At 61.3% G+C, this 15,275-nt stretch overlaps 1 protein-coding gene across 1 annotated transcript in view; it reads left to right on the top strand.

Moving 5' to 3' along the window:
• ALDH4A1 (aldehyde dehydrogenase 4 family member A1) overlaps nucleotides 1–12,775 on the top strand; it is a 33,281-nt gene extending 20,506 nt beyond the window's left edge. Inside the window, exons 6-15 of the mRNA XM_070382095.1 lie at nucleotides 987–1,136; nucleotides 1,212–1,286; nucleotides 2,381–2,568; nucleotides 5,181–5,254; nucleotides 7,550–7,746; nucleotides 7,890–7,937; nucleotides 8,849–9,001; nucleotides 9,643–9,764; nucleotides 10,295–10,413; nucleotides 11,301–12,775. Of these exons, the coding sequence (XP_070238196.1) occupies nucleotides 987–1,136; nucleotides 1,212–1,286; nucleotides 2,381–2,568; nucleotides 5,181–5,254; nucleotides 7,550–7,746; nucleotides 7,890–7,937; nucleotides 8,849–9,001; nucleotides 9,643–9,764; nucleotides 10,295–10,413; nucleotides 11,301–11,413 (1,239 nt within the window). The 3' untranslated portion in view covers nucleotides 11,414–12,775. The remainder of the gene's footprint in view (nucleotides 1–986; nucleotides 1,137–1,211; nucleotides 1,287–2,380; nucleotides 2,569–5,180; nucleotides 5,255–7,549; nucleotides 7,747–7,889; nucleotides 7,938–8,848; nucleotides 9,002–9,642; nucleotides 9,765–10,294; nucleotides 10,414–11,300) is intronic.
• The last annotated feature ends 2,500 nt before the right edge of the window (nucleotides 12,776–15,275 follow it).

Genomic DNA, 15,275 nt, shown 5'->3' with positions numbered 1-15,275 from the left:
AGGAATACTCCCCTACTTTGTGAACTCTTTAACTGTCAAGGTCTAGCCCAGGAACACCCCCTCTGTGAGACTTCTAGGACCTCACCAGTCCACAAGGACTGGGTTCCACCTTTGTGCCTCTCGCGACATGCTGCTCCTTCCTTGGTTACAGCTCAGGCCGCATCGGGGTGTGATGATGACCTCATATGTGTTTGCTGCGTCTTTACAAGCTTTTTTGGGCTTAGCAATCACGTTAGTGTTTTCTGTCTTTCTTTCTGGGTCTTGCTCTGTGTCTGCGTGGAGTCACGGAAGCTCCTGATAAGCGCTTTTGTAGTGAGTGCTTATTGAGCTGGCAGGTAGCACTTGGAGCACAGAGTGCGGGGAAGGAGCAGAGGGAGAGGGTTCATTTCACAGTAAGGATCTTGGCTCCGCCCACGGCTCAGGCTGCGCCCACAGCCCTGCCAGGTCGCCAGCCTGTAGCGAGAGCGCCCTCTGCTGCACAGAGCTGCTACAACACCCCCACCACCAGCCCAGTGTCTCCCGATAGAGCCGAGCCCCCTCGGGTGGACGTTGGGTCTCCAGAGGGTCCCAGGTGAGCCATGCCTGGGCAGGAAGAGGCACACACACTCCAGGACCAAAGGAAGATGCCTGTTTATTTGACCTAAGACTCAGCAGCTCGTAGGAAGTACGGTGGCCGCGCGGAAAGTGGGCAGGCGCAGAGAGGCAGACAGGAGCAGTTTCCCTTCCCCGGTGGGGCGTCCGGGGCAGGGCAAGCAGCCACCAGCGACCGCGTGTGCAGCGAGGGTGTGCCAGATCCTGGAGAGCCCGACTCCAGCCGCCCAGAGGCCTTTCCCCACGGCTGATGTTTGCAGTCCTCAGGTCCCCTGGTTCTTTCTCCCAAACACACATGCGCATCAAGTGACTGCGGGCACAGGGTCCAGGGTCGGGAGAGGGCTCTCCGGAGGCAGGTCCTCCACTGCTGACCCTGGGGCCCTCCCGCCTGGCAGGGGAAGACGGTGATCCAGGCGGAGATCGACGCTGCGGCTGAACTCATCGACTTCTTCCGCTTCAATGCCAAGTTCGCCATGGAGCTGGAAGGCGAGCAGCCCCTCAGCGTGCCGCCCAGCACCAACAGCATGCTGTACCGGGGGCTGGAGGTACCGCCCGGGGGTGGCGTGGGCGGGGAGCCGCCGGAAGCCCTGGGCCTGGCCTCACCGCCTCTTCTTCCCCAGGGCTTCGTGGCGGCCATCTCCCCCTTCAACTTCACTGCGATCGGCGGCAACCTGGCAGGGGCTCCGGCCTTGATGGTGAGATGTGGACAGCGGACTTGGGGGTGGCAGGACCGAGTCATCGCTTCCCCCTCAACAGTCAGGAGGCCACGTCGAAGCCCTGGGGCCCCGCCCTTGTGGGGAGAGGCACAAAACGTGGAGGCAGCTGGCCGCCTGGAGAGGCTTCTAGGGTCGGAGGCTGATCTGGGTCCCCATTGCCCCACTCTCCCTGGGTGGCCCCAGGCCGGCCCCTGCCCTCCTCTGAGGCCGTTTCCTCATCTGCAAGATAGAAATAACAGAAAAGCTTACGTTACAGGGTTGGGAAGAGCAAGTGAGACCGTGTTATGACTCGTCTTAACAGCAGGCAGGTCTGGCCCAGTGCAGGATTAGTGTTACGCAGGGGCTGCTAACGATAATTACAGCTCACCTCTGAATGCTTGCTCTGTGCCCGGGGACTTATTCGTCAGGGTTGCACGGCTAATAGATGATGAAACAGGTAGAGGTTTGGGCTTGGTTTGTCTCAGTGGTCTTGAAGTCAGAGGGCTCCACTGCCGTGGTCAGGATGAAGGTGGCTGTGAGCTCCCTTGAGTTGGTGGGGGAGCTCTCTCACCACCTTGGGGGGCCTGGGTCACCCAGGGAGCAGCAGGAGGGCTGAGCGGTCAGGGCGGCGGGTGATCTGGAAGGTGCTCGTGCACGGGCCCGTCTTCGTGCGTCTGTGCTCAGACAAACGTGCACACACCCAGCACCCATGTGCCCTCCTCCAGAACACGTGCAGACAGAGGCCTGTGCGTGCTGTCCCAACCTCACCCCGTGGGCGCCCGGCAACTTGGAAACACCCAGAACAGACCTGCCTGAAGGGTGCTGGCAGGATCAGTTGGCACAAACTTCTAGAGGAAGGGAGCCTTGGCCAGAGCGTGGGAGCAGGCAGGGCAGGGCGTCAGCTCATTCGCAAGGACTTTGAGGGCCCAGTGCCCAGCACCTGGGGGATTGGGGCTGGGTTGGGGACATCCTGGCCTGCACTGGGACCTACCTGGTGGCTGCAGCTGAGGGATGGCTGTACCTTGGGGTAGGGTGGGGGTCGGGGCTGCTGGCCGCCCTCGGCCTTGTGAGTCATCACTGTGCCTCCCGGGCAGGGCAACGTAGTCCTGTGGAAGCCCAGCGACACTGCCATGCTGGCCAGCTATGCCGTCTACCGCATCCTCAGGGAGGCCGGGCTGCCCCCCAACATCATCCAGTTTGTGCCAGCCGATGGGCCCACCTTCGGGGACACTGTCACCAGCTCAGAGCACCTGTGTGGCATCAACTTCACAGGCAGTGTGCCGTAAGTCCCCAAGGAGGGCTGGGCAGGGTAGCCTGGGGATGCTCCCCAGGCCTCCCAACCTCTGTCTGAGAACCGGGGCTGTGACTCAGGGGCCAGGCACTGACTGTGTCCCGCCTCCTCGCTCAGTGGCCCTTGGGTAAGCCCCTTCACCTCTCTGAGCCTGCATATGTGCTGATTCCTACCTTGCAGAGTCGTTGTGAGGGTCAGACTGTTTAGTGGACAGGAAAGAGGGTCACAGGCCAACAGGCCAGGAGCAGCCTACAGGTATTTGGCGACACGGATTTTGATGCCACCTCTGACCCTAGAAAGGACAGAGGGGAGCTTGGAATGAATTGGAGAAGTCAGGAAGGCTTCTTGGAGAAGGTGGCGTCTAAGCAGAGGAGTGGGCCAGGCAGAGGTGGAGGAGAGCAGTCTAGGCGGGAGAATGCACGTGCAGAGGCGTAAGGCTGAGGCTCTTGTGCTCTGGGAGGTGGACGCAGTCCCGTGAGGCTGGAGTGGGCAGCTTGGGGTTGAGGGTCAGAGGGTGGGGGCGGCACGTGGTTTGGTCACAGCCGTGTTTTCGTGCACTCAGCTGATGTTCACTGAGCCCTGTGCTTGCTGGGCTCTGCTGACGCCAAAGCTGGGCAGTGAGCGCGGGGAGGGTCAGGTCCTGCCTCTGGGGCTTGTTTTTGTTTTGTTGTGACTCGCTGGGTCTTAGCTGAGGCATGTGGGATCTAGTCCCCCTGGCCAGGGATCAAGCCCGGGCCCCCTGCATTGGGAGTGTGGAGTCTCAACCACGGACCATCAGGGAAATGCCTCTGGAGGGATTAGACTTGTGACTGCAGGACCCGTGAAGGTGTTTGGACTTTATCCTGAAGATGGTAGGAGCCGTGGAAGGTTACCTGCAGGACAGTGAGCGCGACAGTGTCAGTCGCTCAGTCGTGCCTGCCTCTTTGCAACCCCTTGGACTGTGGCCCACCAGGCTCCTTGTCCATGGAACTCTCCAGGCAAGAATGCTGGGGCGGGCTGCCATTTCCTTCTCCAGGGGATCTTCCTGACCCAGGGATGGAACCCAGGTCTCCCACATTGCAAGCAGATTCTTTAGAGGGAGTGGCTGAATCAGTCAGACTTAAGCGAGTATAGTGCTCGCTCTCCAGTTGGACCTGGCCAGTGGCTCTGTGTTCTTTGACTCCTAATAGGATGGACAGCCGTGTACCACCGGGATACTTTCATGTGAAAATCCAAATGGGGCTTCACTTGCGAACCCGGTCCCCCGGGGCCTGCATTTCCGTGTGGCACCACGGGCTGGAGACGGGTGGGTGGTCTCTGGTTCCCCGCCATCCCGACAGGCCCTGCGTCTCCGCATGCCTGGACAACCTCAGCCCCTCTGGGGCCTGCGTGTGCAGCCTCTGACCTAGATAATGGCTCTGGCTGCCCTGAGCACACGTCTCTCACAGCTGGGAGCAGGAGACAGGTTAGGAGGATCTGGAGAGGGAGAGCGACGCCTGAACCCGGGTAGAGAGGTGGGAGCCGGGAGAGATGGGCTGAGGAGGTGGCAGGGAGACTCGATCGCCTGTCTATGGGGTCGGGGGTCAGTGGGGACATCCAGGCTCGAGGCTGGAGGGGGCACTGTTCACCAAGGTGGGCTCCCCAGACGGCTGGGCACCCGGGAGCCTCGGGAAGGAGATGGACCAGAAGCTGGTCACCGTGAGTTTGAGGTCCCCGCGGGTCGTGTGGACGGAGAGGTCGGGGCCTCTGCTCTGGGTCTCCCAGGTATCCTGGGTTCGCCGCGGTGGCTTCTTGCCCTCTCTGCTGACCTCAGGGTCCCACCCACCCCATCCAAGGTTTGCCGGGTGGCGACGGCCGCGTTAGAATTGCTGAGGAGGGCGGTTTTCCAAAAGGCCCTCTCCGCCAGCCACGGGCCCCACGGGTCCCTGCCTATTAGCGGGCGGAGCGGGCCTGGCCCCCATTTGCCATGCTCTGGTGAGCAGCGGGCTCCAAGGTGGGAAAGTCATAAATTAGTATCAGCTACTGTGTTGCCAGCTCCCTGGTGATTAGCATTTTTATTGTTTTGTGGTGCTGAGGTTGGTCACACTTGGAGCCCCGGGAGGAGGCGGGGGCCTGAGCCGCCTCTCCCAGGATGCTCCCTGGTCCCTGGGCCCGGGTGTGAGCTCGAGGTGCTCCTCACAGATGCTGGTGGTGTGTGTGCCCCGTCAGGCACCCGCGGCATGCCCGGCACTGTCCTCAGCACTTGACTCACATCAGAGCCATCCCAAGACGGCCCCACCAAGCGAAATTGTTCTTGCCCGATTCCAGATGTGGCATGAACTTGAGGCCCAGAGAGGTGAAGTGTTGGGCACAAGATCACACAGCTGTGTGCGCCTGGGTCGGGACAGGAGCCCCCTGGCCTGGGGGCGGGGCCCCTCTCTGCCCTGCCTTGCTGCCAAGCTTCGCCTTGCTGCCTCCTCGTAGGCCCTGCACGCAGCCCATGGCCAGCTGTCACCTCCGCCAGCCTCCAGCGGGCTGCTGACCCTGTACCCCGCCCTCTAGTCGGGTGGGCGGGGAGCAGGCCCCTCACCTGCGCAGGTGCCTGAGCCCGGCGCCCTGATCCCCACTCTGTCCTCTGATTTCAGCACCTTCAAACACCTGTGGAAGCAGGTGGCCCAGAACCTGGACCGGTTCCGGACCTTCCCCCGCCTGGCTGGAGGTAAGGGCCCCCTCCCCAGCCGCGGCCGTCGTGGGAGAGGAGGAGCTGGGGGGCTCTGCAGGGGCGGAGCACTCCAGCCTGGAGCCCCCACCCTGGCAGGCCCGGGGGTTGTTCCGAGAACTTCTGGCTCAGAGCGCGCACTTCTCATCCATTCCTCATGCAGCAAGGGAATTGCTGTTTGTGCAGGGGTGCTTTTTGGAGGTGGGGATGCAAGGGTGATGAGAGCCAGAGACCCAGCCGTCACCAGCTTCTGTTCCAGCCGTGGGAGGCGGCAGTAAACAGCTGGATAAATGACGTCGTCGTGGGGTGAGAAGGGCCGTGGCTCATTAAAGGAGAGCAAAGAGGTGACAGGCAGGGCCGCCCGGAGGCTGGGTGTGGCAGGCGGCTGTGACTCCAGGGTGGGGGGCCTCTTCAAGGAGGGAGCATTTGAGCGGAAACCTGAACAGTGGAGAGAAATGAGCCTCGCCGAGGTCTGGAGAGCAGACCGTCACGGGTGCGGACGCTGGACCGCCGTCCAGTGGACCTTCCTGCAACGATGGACATGGGCTTCACCGTGTGGTCCTGTAGGGTAGCCGCTCAGCGCGTGTGGCCGCAGCACTCTGGAAACGGGACTCTTGTGACTGAGGAAGTGAAAGTTACGTTCAGTTTTAATCAGTTTGAATTTAAATGGCCGCACGGGGCTCGTGACTCCCATGTTGCATTAGGTTGCATCACCCAGATCTAGGCCAAGGAAACGGGTAGTGGAGAGACCACGAGGTGGGAATGAGCTTGTGTGTGAAGAGACGTGGCCAGTGTAGCTGGGAGAGGGGGTGGGGTGGGGCAGGAGACGGGGCTGAGAGCTCGGCAGGGATGGGTCTTGTTGAAGTAATAATGTTCCCACAGCTTTGTGGCCAAGGACATTTGGCATGCACTGTGTTTAAAGCGAAACGGATTCCTTACCTGCAGGACTTCTCAGAGCCTTTAACTCGCTAATGTGCAAGAGCCAGGGTTGGTGTGTAGTGTCTCTGAAGCTCTTTGGGGTACAGAATCCTGTTTTGACAGGGGCCCCAGTGGGTCACAGTGCCGTAAGGGCAGAGCTGGGGCTGCTGGCCTAGCCTTCTCGCTCCTGGAAGTGAAGCGGGACCCACAGGGAGACTGGACCCCACTCCTGAGCTGGTGGGAGCTTTTAAAAGAAGTTTTAGTGAAGTATGGTTGATTTAGTCTTAGGCTGCGGTATTTACAAATTGGGCTGATTCACAGTATCGGGTTAGTTTCAGCTGTACAGCAGAACGGTTCAGTTATGCATCTGTATATTCTTTGTCGTGTTCTTTTCCATCATGGCTTGTTACAGGACACTGAGTATACTTCCTGTGCTAGGGGCCTTGCTGCTCATCCATCCTGTATGTAATCGTTTGCCTCTTAAGCTGGTGGGGCTTTGTTAGGGGTGTCAGGGCAGGTGACTCTGCTCAGGGCCAGCGGTAGCATCTCTAACTTCCAGCCTCTCGGCACACCCCCGTCCAACCTTCGTAAGCTGGGAAACAGTGAGTCCCTTGGGTCAGCTGTGCATGGTTTTCAGTTCAGTCTCCTTCCCACCATCTCCCTGAAGGAGAAAGACAGCGGCTCACTCCACCACTTCCCAACCTTGAGTACACGACTTAGTTTCTCCGTGCCTCAGTTTTCTTGTCTTTAAAATGGGGTGATGACGGGAGGTTGCTGCGAGGCTTCAGTGAAAGGGGCGCAGAGTGCTTTGAAACTGAGTCTGGCGGGTAGTGAGTGCTTTGCAACACCAGCTGCTGTCGGCTGATGTTTAACTGAAGGAAGAAAGTAGTAAGGCCCGGATGGTGGCGTGATTCCCTGGGCTCTCTCACACCAAGGGGACCAGGGAGGGGTGTCCCCGCCATGCGGAGGGGAGAGGAGCCAGCCCTGGCCGTGGACCCGGCTGGGGATCAGGCGAAGGCTCAAAGGAAGCTGTGCCTGCTGCCGGGAGCCCTGGGTTCTGGCCCTTCCTCTGCCTTATTTGTGTTAGGCAGCATTCCCATCCCCAGGCTCAGCTTTCTCGTCTGTGAAATGGGAAAGCTGGTCCCGACGCCTCCTGGTGCGCTTCGCCCGTGCCTGGGCCTCCGTCTTCCCATCTGTAGGGTGGGAGGACAGGCCTGGCTGGTCAGTGTCCAGGGCGTATGGCTTCTCACGGCCTCCTCCGCCCGTCCTGGGGTCTGCTCGCTGGCCCCTGTGCGCAGGAGCAGGCAGCATGTTGGGCCCCGGGGCCGGCCCCAAGGCCCACTGCCCCACGCGCGCCCCTCCCTTCCCGCCCCCTAGAGTGCGGGGGCAAGAACTTCCACTTCGTGCACCGCTCGGCCGACGTGGACAGCGTGGTGAGTGGGACCCTGCGCTCGGCCTTTGAGTACGGCGGCCAGAAGTGCTCAGCGTGCTCCCGCCTCTACGCGCCCCGCTCGCTGTGGCCGCAGATCAAAGGGCGGCTGCTGGAGGAGCTCGGTGGGATCAAAGTGGGCAATGTGAGTGGCTCAGCCTCCTGCCGCGGCCCAGCGGGGGGCTGATGGGATTGGCCGCTGGGGGGGTGCCGTGTGCGGGGGGGGGCACTCCTCTTGTCTCACGCCAACGGCCACCTCCTCTCCATCCGTGTCTCCCTTGCCTCCAGCCTGCAGAGGATTTTGGGACCTTCTTCTCTGCCGTGATCGATGCCAAGGTACAGGGGGGTGCCAGGCCTGTGCTGGGTGGGGGGCGGGAAGCGTGACCCAGATCTGCTGCTTCGAGCAGGTCAGCCTGAGATCCATGCACACAGCCCCTGCCGCCCCCGCCAGCCCTGGAAGGAATAGAGGCATCCCTACCCAGAGAGGAGCTCGCCTCCTGCACACCCTGCCTCCAGGCCCCCTTAAAGTGCCCGTGTTCGCCCGCACACCTGCACGCACACCCGTGAACACAGGTACACGCACAGCCGTGAACACAGTCACGTAGACCTCTGTGTGGGGTCATGCACGTAGGTCCACCTGTGTAAACACACGCACAGCTGCACGCACACACATCTCCACACACAGACGAATCCGGCAACGCGTGTGGACACGTGGATAGGCACGTGTGTGGTCTGCATTGCAGAAACATGTAATGCAGGCGTACGTGTGCCTGCACACCTAAACCTAAAGACTCATTTGTATGTATGTATGTTTGCATGATGTTTATATGTAAGTGTACATGTTCTTGGACTTCCCTGGTGGCTCAGACGGTAAAGCATCTGCCTACAATGCGGGAGACCAGAGTTCAATCCCTGGGTCGGGAAGATCCCCTGGAGAAGGAAATGGCAAGCCACTCCCATACTGTTGCCTGGAAAACCCCGTGGCTGGAGGAGCCGGGTGGACTACAGTCCACGGGGCCGAAGAGCCGGACTCTTTCTTTTTCTTTCTGTGCGTGTTCTAACACACACATACACACGAGCCTGCGCGTCCAGTCCTGTTTCTGCCCTGCTTAGCCAGGCCCTGTTTGCTCGCAGCCACCCCTGCACCCTGCCTTCGCCCCCTTCAGAATCTGGGGCCGATGTGTTGGGGGCTCCTGCTGGGAGCGGCCTCCAGCTGGCCCTTGACACGCCCCGCCCCAATCCCACAGTCCTTCGGCCGCATCCGGAAGTGGCTGGAGCACGCCCGCTCCTCGCCCAGCCTCACCATCCTGGCCGGGGGCCAGTGTGACGACTCCGTGGGCTACTTTGTGGAACCGTGCATCGTCGAGACCAAGGACCCCCAGGACCCCATCATGAAGGAGGTGACGGGGCGGGAGGGGCTGGGAGGGCAGCGTCTCCGGGCGTTGTCCCGTCTCACAGCTGAGCGCGGCACGGCCCTGCCAGGGGCCTGCCTCACCCCCGGGGAGAGCAGAGCCAGGCCCTGGGCTCAGGCCTCCTGACCCCAGATCCCTGACACTGCTGGCCGGGCTGAGGTCACAGCACCGACTGCCTGCTGCCCCGGAGGCCCCTACAGCTGTCTCAGCTTCTAACATCTGTGGAGTCGTCAGTGTGGGCCAGGAAATTGGTGTGTCGTTCCCATTTTACAGATGAGAAACTGAGCTTCTGAGAAGTTAGGCAGTTGCTCAGGATGACAGTGTCCCCAGCCCCCGGGTGACGTCACAGGGCAGTCCCCTGGCCGCCTGTTGCCAGAAGTGTCCCCCTCCCAAGGGCCTGGACTCTTGGCTCTGGGGGTGGGTCTGGCTGGCAGGGAGGACAGAGGGTCTCTGGATCTTCTGCCAGGCTGGGTGGGGTGGGCAGGGTAGGAGCCGTCCTGGAGAGAACCCTCCAGAAGGCAAGCCCTGGCCCAGGCTGCTGGGCTGAGAAGGGGATCGGGGGCGGGGGGATGCGGCGGAAGCCTCGGGGACGGGTCCAGGCGGGGCCCGACCCTGGGGCTTCTCTCCAGGAGATCTTCGGTCCCGTGCTGGCCGTGTACGTCTACCCGGACGAGGAATACAAGGAGACACTGCGGCTGGTCGACAGCACCACCAGCTACGGCCTCACGGGGGCAGTGTTCGCCCAGGATAAGTGAGTGGCCGCGGCCCCTCGGCGCCAGTCCTGACGTCCTCCTGTCCCCGGAGACAGCCCACCCCGGACGCGGATCCCAGCAGTAACGTGCCCTTGCTGCTCTCCATGCCCCTCACTCCGCCCCGGCCGGCAGGTAGACAGAGGCCGCAGGCTCCTTGGTAAAGCGTTGGTGCTGGGGCCGCACTGCTGGCTGCTGAAGCCAGGCCTCTAGGGCCGGGGCCGGACAGTCAGTGCCTGTGGCCCGCCGCCCGGTCTGGCGGGGCTCAGGGCGGAAGGCGGGGCTTGGGCCCAGGCGTTGCCCTCGTCTGGTGGAGGTCCTGGTGGAGGGCCCCCTGGGCACCATGACGCTGGGCTGAGGCTTCGCCCCGTCTTCTCTCCGTGGCACTGGTTGCCTCCCTGCGTCTGCCTCTAAGAGGGGAAGGCGGGGTTGGAACCTGTGGGGGCAGGCTGGGGCTTGGGGGGTTCCCGAGCTGCCGAGGGCAGGGGCCCAGCGCTGGCAACCGCCCTCTTAGCGCCGCCCTGCCTTGTAGGGACGTTCTCCGGGAGGCCACAGAGCTGCTGAGGCATGCCGCGGGCAACTTCTACATCAACGACAAGTCCACCGGCTCGGTGGTGGGCCAGCAGCCCTTTGGGGGCGCCCGAGCCTCGGGTGAGCGGGTCCTCCTTTCTAGCAGGGGGTGAGGTCCTGGGGGAGACCCTTGCTGCTTCATCTCGAGGGTGTTAAGAGGCACAGGAGGAGCTCCGGCGGCTGAGCACGGAGGGCCAGGCCCTGTGCGAACTGAGTCCTCCCGACAGCCCCCTGTTGTGCTGCCCGTGCTCTTCCCATTTTACAGAGGGGAGAACTGAGGCCCGGGGCGCGTGGCTAAGAAGTGGTGGAGCCAGGATTTGGGTCCAGCACCCGCATCTCGGCTTCCCAGGTGGCTCAGTGGTAAAGAACCCACCTGCCAGTGCAGGAGATGCGGGTTTGATCCCTGGGCCAGGAAGGTCCCCTGGAGGCGGAAACGGCAACTCTTCAGTGTTCTTGCCTGGGAAATCCCATAGACAGAGGAGCCTGGCTCCCAGTCCATGGGGTCAGAAAGAGTCGGACACGACTTAGCAAGTAAACACAACTTACCGTCTTCCAGGCCATTGCAGTCCAGCCCCCTCCTGTCTACAAATGGGGAAACTGAGGCTTGGCGAGGGGCAGGGACTTGCCAGAGGTCACGGTGCCTAGTGGCAGAGCCGGGGCCAGAACCTGGGCCTCCCCGCTCCCTGTCCAGCGCCCTCCACTGTGCTTTCCTGCCTCTCGGACACGCCGTGCAGGTGGGGTGCGGGGACCTGGGGAGCCTGGGCGTCCTGTCTGCTCGCCGGCGCCTGCCCCCGACCCGCCGGCTGCGTGCCCTCTGCCCAGAGGCACTCGGGGAGCCCTGGCCGCCGTGTCAGGGTTGGCTTAGCTGTCTGCTGCCCGTTCCTTCCGTCTGCTCCTCCCCGCCCCTTCTCCTTTCTCCCCAGAGCTGCTGTATCTGTCGGGGGACAAACAGAGCTGTCTTTCCACAGGAACCAATGACAAGCCGGGCGGCCCCCACTATGTCCTGCGGTGGACGTCGCCCCAGGTCATCAAGGAGACGCACCGGCCTCTGGGGGACTGGCGCTACCCGTACATGCAGTGAGCCCTCTTGGCGCCTCCGCCGTCCGTCCGTCCAGACGACTGACCTCAGTGCACTGACCACGCCCCGTGCTTCCACCCTGCCCCCATGGGGCGACTTTCTAGGCCCAAGTCCTGCCCCCTGCCCCGCATCGGCCTGCGTCCTGGCCTGTACCACCCCTTAGAGTCAGCTGTGGGCTCTGGGTTGAGATCACGCTGTGGGGAGGTGTAGGGCTGCCACCCCTGCCCCCAAAGAGTATCCTAGAAATTCCGCCTGGTGAGTGTGACCTTGGCGCCTAACTGGTTCTCCATCAGTCCCCTTCTCGCTCCTCTCTGCTGTGTCCAGGGTCTCAGGGACCTGGGGCGTGGCAGTGGAGAAGCGCGTGGATCTGCAGGAGGAGGAGGCAGCTCTGGGCGCCCTGGCACGCCACACCCACCGAGGCCCCTGGCTTCTCCGGGTCTCCAGGGTTAGGGGTGACCAGGGTGGCCTGCAGGCTGCCACGTTGTGGTCACAGGTCGTGGGGGCACCAGCTGGCCTTGCCCTGTTTGGTTCGTGCTGCTCACTAGCTCTTTGCCCAGACGCACCTGTGCCAGCAGGTACCCGCCTGTGCCAGCAGGTACCCGCCTGTGCCAGCAGGTACCTGCGCCCAACCAAACGCCTTAGACCGCGTGTGCCTTGCTCCCGAGTGCCTGAGCTCTCAGAGGCCCTCAGATTCCTGGCGGTCTCCAGGCGATGGGGCTGGGGGGCTTCTGCAGTCTACCTGCCAAGGTGCCAGTCCTTCCTGTTGGGCCTGTGAGGTTGGCAGACCTTGGGGGCCCTTCCTGCCACTTCCTTAGCTCTTGGGCTCTGCCTCGAGAGCCTCCTGTGGCCTGGGGCTTCCTGCAGGAGCTCAGTGCCCACTGGCCCAGGTAGATGTTGCCCCTACCTTCCCCAGTGCCCCAAGACCTCACCTCGGGTCCCCATCTGGCCTGGCTGAGGCTCACCTGTAGAATCGTTCCTCCTTGGCATGTTCGTGGCTCTGTGTGTGGACTGGCCCCTCGGAGGCCTGTTCGTCGATGCAGCTGATCGGGGGACACTCAGATGCATCCTGGGTGGGTTCTGGGTGGTCAGGTAAGAAGCGACTCTGAGGAGAGTTTTTAGGGGGCCCTCCAGGCACCTCCGAGGGCTGGCGTGGGGCCCCTGTGGGGCTGGAGTGGCTGTTCCCCCAGTGCACGGTCACGCCATGGCCCGCAGTCTGGGCTGGGCCTGGTGCCAACAGGCTTGTTTCTCATGGGGGCCAGGATGGGCGGCGGGCAGGCCGGAGGCGGTCCTGGTTCTGCTAGTTCTGCACTGTGAGGCGGCCGTGGGATTTGCCCTGATGCCACCTAATAAAATGCCTCTTCCTTAACCAAACTGGTGGTCTTTCTGGTGGGGGTTGGTCACCTTCTAAGTCCGGTGACATTGCCAACATGGCACCGGGTGTCAGGGGCACAGTGCCCGTGATGTGATGGAAGGAAGGGTGAGCCCTGATGGCAGAAAGTCCTATGTGAGTGGCAGGAACTCTAGAGCCTGAGGGCCTGGGTACACACACACACACACACACACACACACACACACAGTCTTGAGAATTCAATGAGTTAATTCACATAAGTGCTCAGAGCAATGCCAGATATGGAATTAATGATTCAACAATGTTAACCTGTTTACCCATTGTTAAAACAACCACCATTAAGTGCTGTGATAGTTAAGTTCGTGGGTCAGCTTGGCTGGGTTATGATGCCCAGGGGTCTACTTAAGCATTATTCTGGATGTTTCCATGGAGGTGTTTTTTGGATGAGATTAGCAGGAGACATTGGAGAAGGCGATGGCACCCCACTCCAGTGCTCTTGCCTGGAAAACCCCACGGACAGAGGAGCCTGGTGGGCTGCAGTCCATGAGGTTGCTAGGAGTCGGACACTTTCACTTCTTACTTTCATGCGTTGGAGAAGGAAATGGCAACCCACTCCAGTGTTCTTGCCTGGAGAATCCCAGGGATGGGGGAGCCTGGTGGGCTGCCGTCTATGGGGTCGCACAGAGTCAGACATGACTGAAGCGACTTAGCAGCAGCAGCAGGAGACATAAGAGGCATGGGTTTTATCCCTGGGTCAGGAAGATCCCCTGGAGGAGAGCATGGTAACCCACTCCAGTATTCTTGCCTGGAGAATCCCATGGACAGAAGAGCCTGGCAGGCTACAGTCCATGGGGTCACACAGTCAGACACAACTGAAGCGACTTAGCAGCAGCAGCAGGAGACATAAGAGGCATGGGTTCTATCCCTGGGTCAGGAATATCCTCTGGAGGAGAGCATGGTAACCCACTCCAGTATTCTTGCCTGGAGAATACCATGGACAGAAGAGCCTGGCGGGCTACAGTCCACGGGGTCACACAGTCAGACACGACTGAGGCAACTCAGCACACACACACAACATTTAAATCTGTGGACTTTGAGGAAAGCAGATTACTGTCCGTAAGTGAGTGGGCCGTATCCAATTAGTTGAAGGCCTGAAGAGAACAAAGACTGACCACCACCACCACCCGCCCCCACCCCCGCCCCGCCCCCTGCCCGGGCATATGTTCCCCTGAGCAGGAAGGACCTCTGCCAGTGGCTGCCTTGGACTCAGCGGCTCCTCCCTGCATTTCTGGCCTGCATTTCAGCACTCTGCGCTGTGGACTTTGCAGCCTCCATGATCATATGGGCTCCTTCCTTATGATCAAGCTTTCTCCGTGTCTGTCTCTAGTGCCTTCCTAGAGGTTCTGCTTTTCTTCAGGACCCTGACTCATACATGTGCCGAAGACTTTGCATCTATTTTCTTTCATGCACAGCCGTCTTATGGAGGAGTGTTGCCTTGCCCGCATTTTGCAGATGAGAACACAGGTGCAGAAAAGTGAAGGGACTTGGCAAGGTGTGGCATTGCCAGGCTGGAAACCCAGCTCTGTCTGATTCCAAAACCCACCCTCTCTCCTCCACCCAGATGTCCACACAAGGCTGCAGGCGCCCCGAGCACGGCGCTAACGTCCCACTTCGACCCCCTACCTGTGCCGTGGCCTCTCCAGCCTCAGGTCTGAGGCTTCTGCAGGAGCTGAGGATCAAAGGACAAGTTTTAGAACCAAGTGCCAGGTCCCATGGGCTTCCCGGATGGCTCAGCAGGTAAAGAATCTGCCTGCTGGCCAGGTGATGTGACGGGATGCGACCATGGTCAGTTAGCTTGAGCCCAGAATCCACAGGTCCAAACTCCACCTGAGCCAGCTGACTTGCAGGGGAGGACAGGTGCGTCCTGGCCTGCCTTCACCCCTAGTAGTGTAAAAGGAGGTGTTCCTGAACCTCATAGACATCTCCCACCCCTGTCCGAGGTGAGGATCTTAGACCTGGAGGGAGGGGAAGGGACTCTACCCTGGGCAAAGCCCTGACCCAGGCTCACTCAGGGCTGCCACTGACGTGTGCCAGGGGAGCTGGATCAGAGAGAGAATGGGGGGATGGAGTCAGGGAGAGAGTGGGGGGACTGGGCTCAGAGAGAGAGGTGGCGGGGAGTGGAGTCAGGAGAGCGTGGGGGATGGAGTCAGGGAGAGACGTGGTGGGGGGTGGATTGGGTCAGGGAGAGTAGGATGGAGTCAGGGATAGAGTGGGGGGATGGGGTCAGGAGAGACTAGGGGGATGGAGTCTGGGAGAGGGGGGATGGAGTCAGGGATAGAGTGGGGGATGGAGTCAGGAGAGTGTGGGGGATGGAGTCAGGAGAGTGGGGGATGGAGTCAGGAGAGTGGGGGATGGAGTCAGGAGAGAGGGGATGGGGTCAGGGAGAGAGTGGGGGATGGAGTCAGGAGAGAGTGGGGGATGGGGTCAGGAGTCGGGGGATGTGGTCAGGAGAGTGTG

This window comes from Bos mutus, chromosome 2 (genome assembly GCF_027580195.1).
Source record: "Bos mutus isolate GX-2022 chromosome 2, NWIPB_WYAK_1.1, whole genome shotgun sequence".
In the NCBI taxonomy this organism is placed as follows: Eukaryota; Metazoa; Chordata; class Mammalia; order Artiodactyla; family Bovidae; genus Bos; species Bos mutus.
The sequence above is the reverse complement of the archived record's forward strand: the minus strand, read 5'-3'. Positions and strand labels throughout refer to the sequence as shown.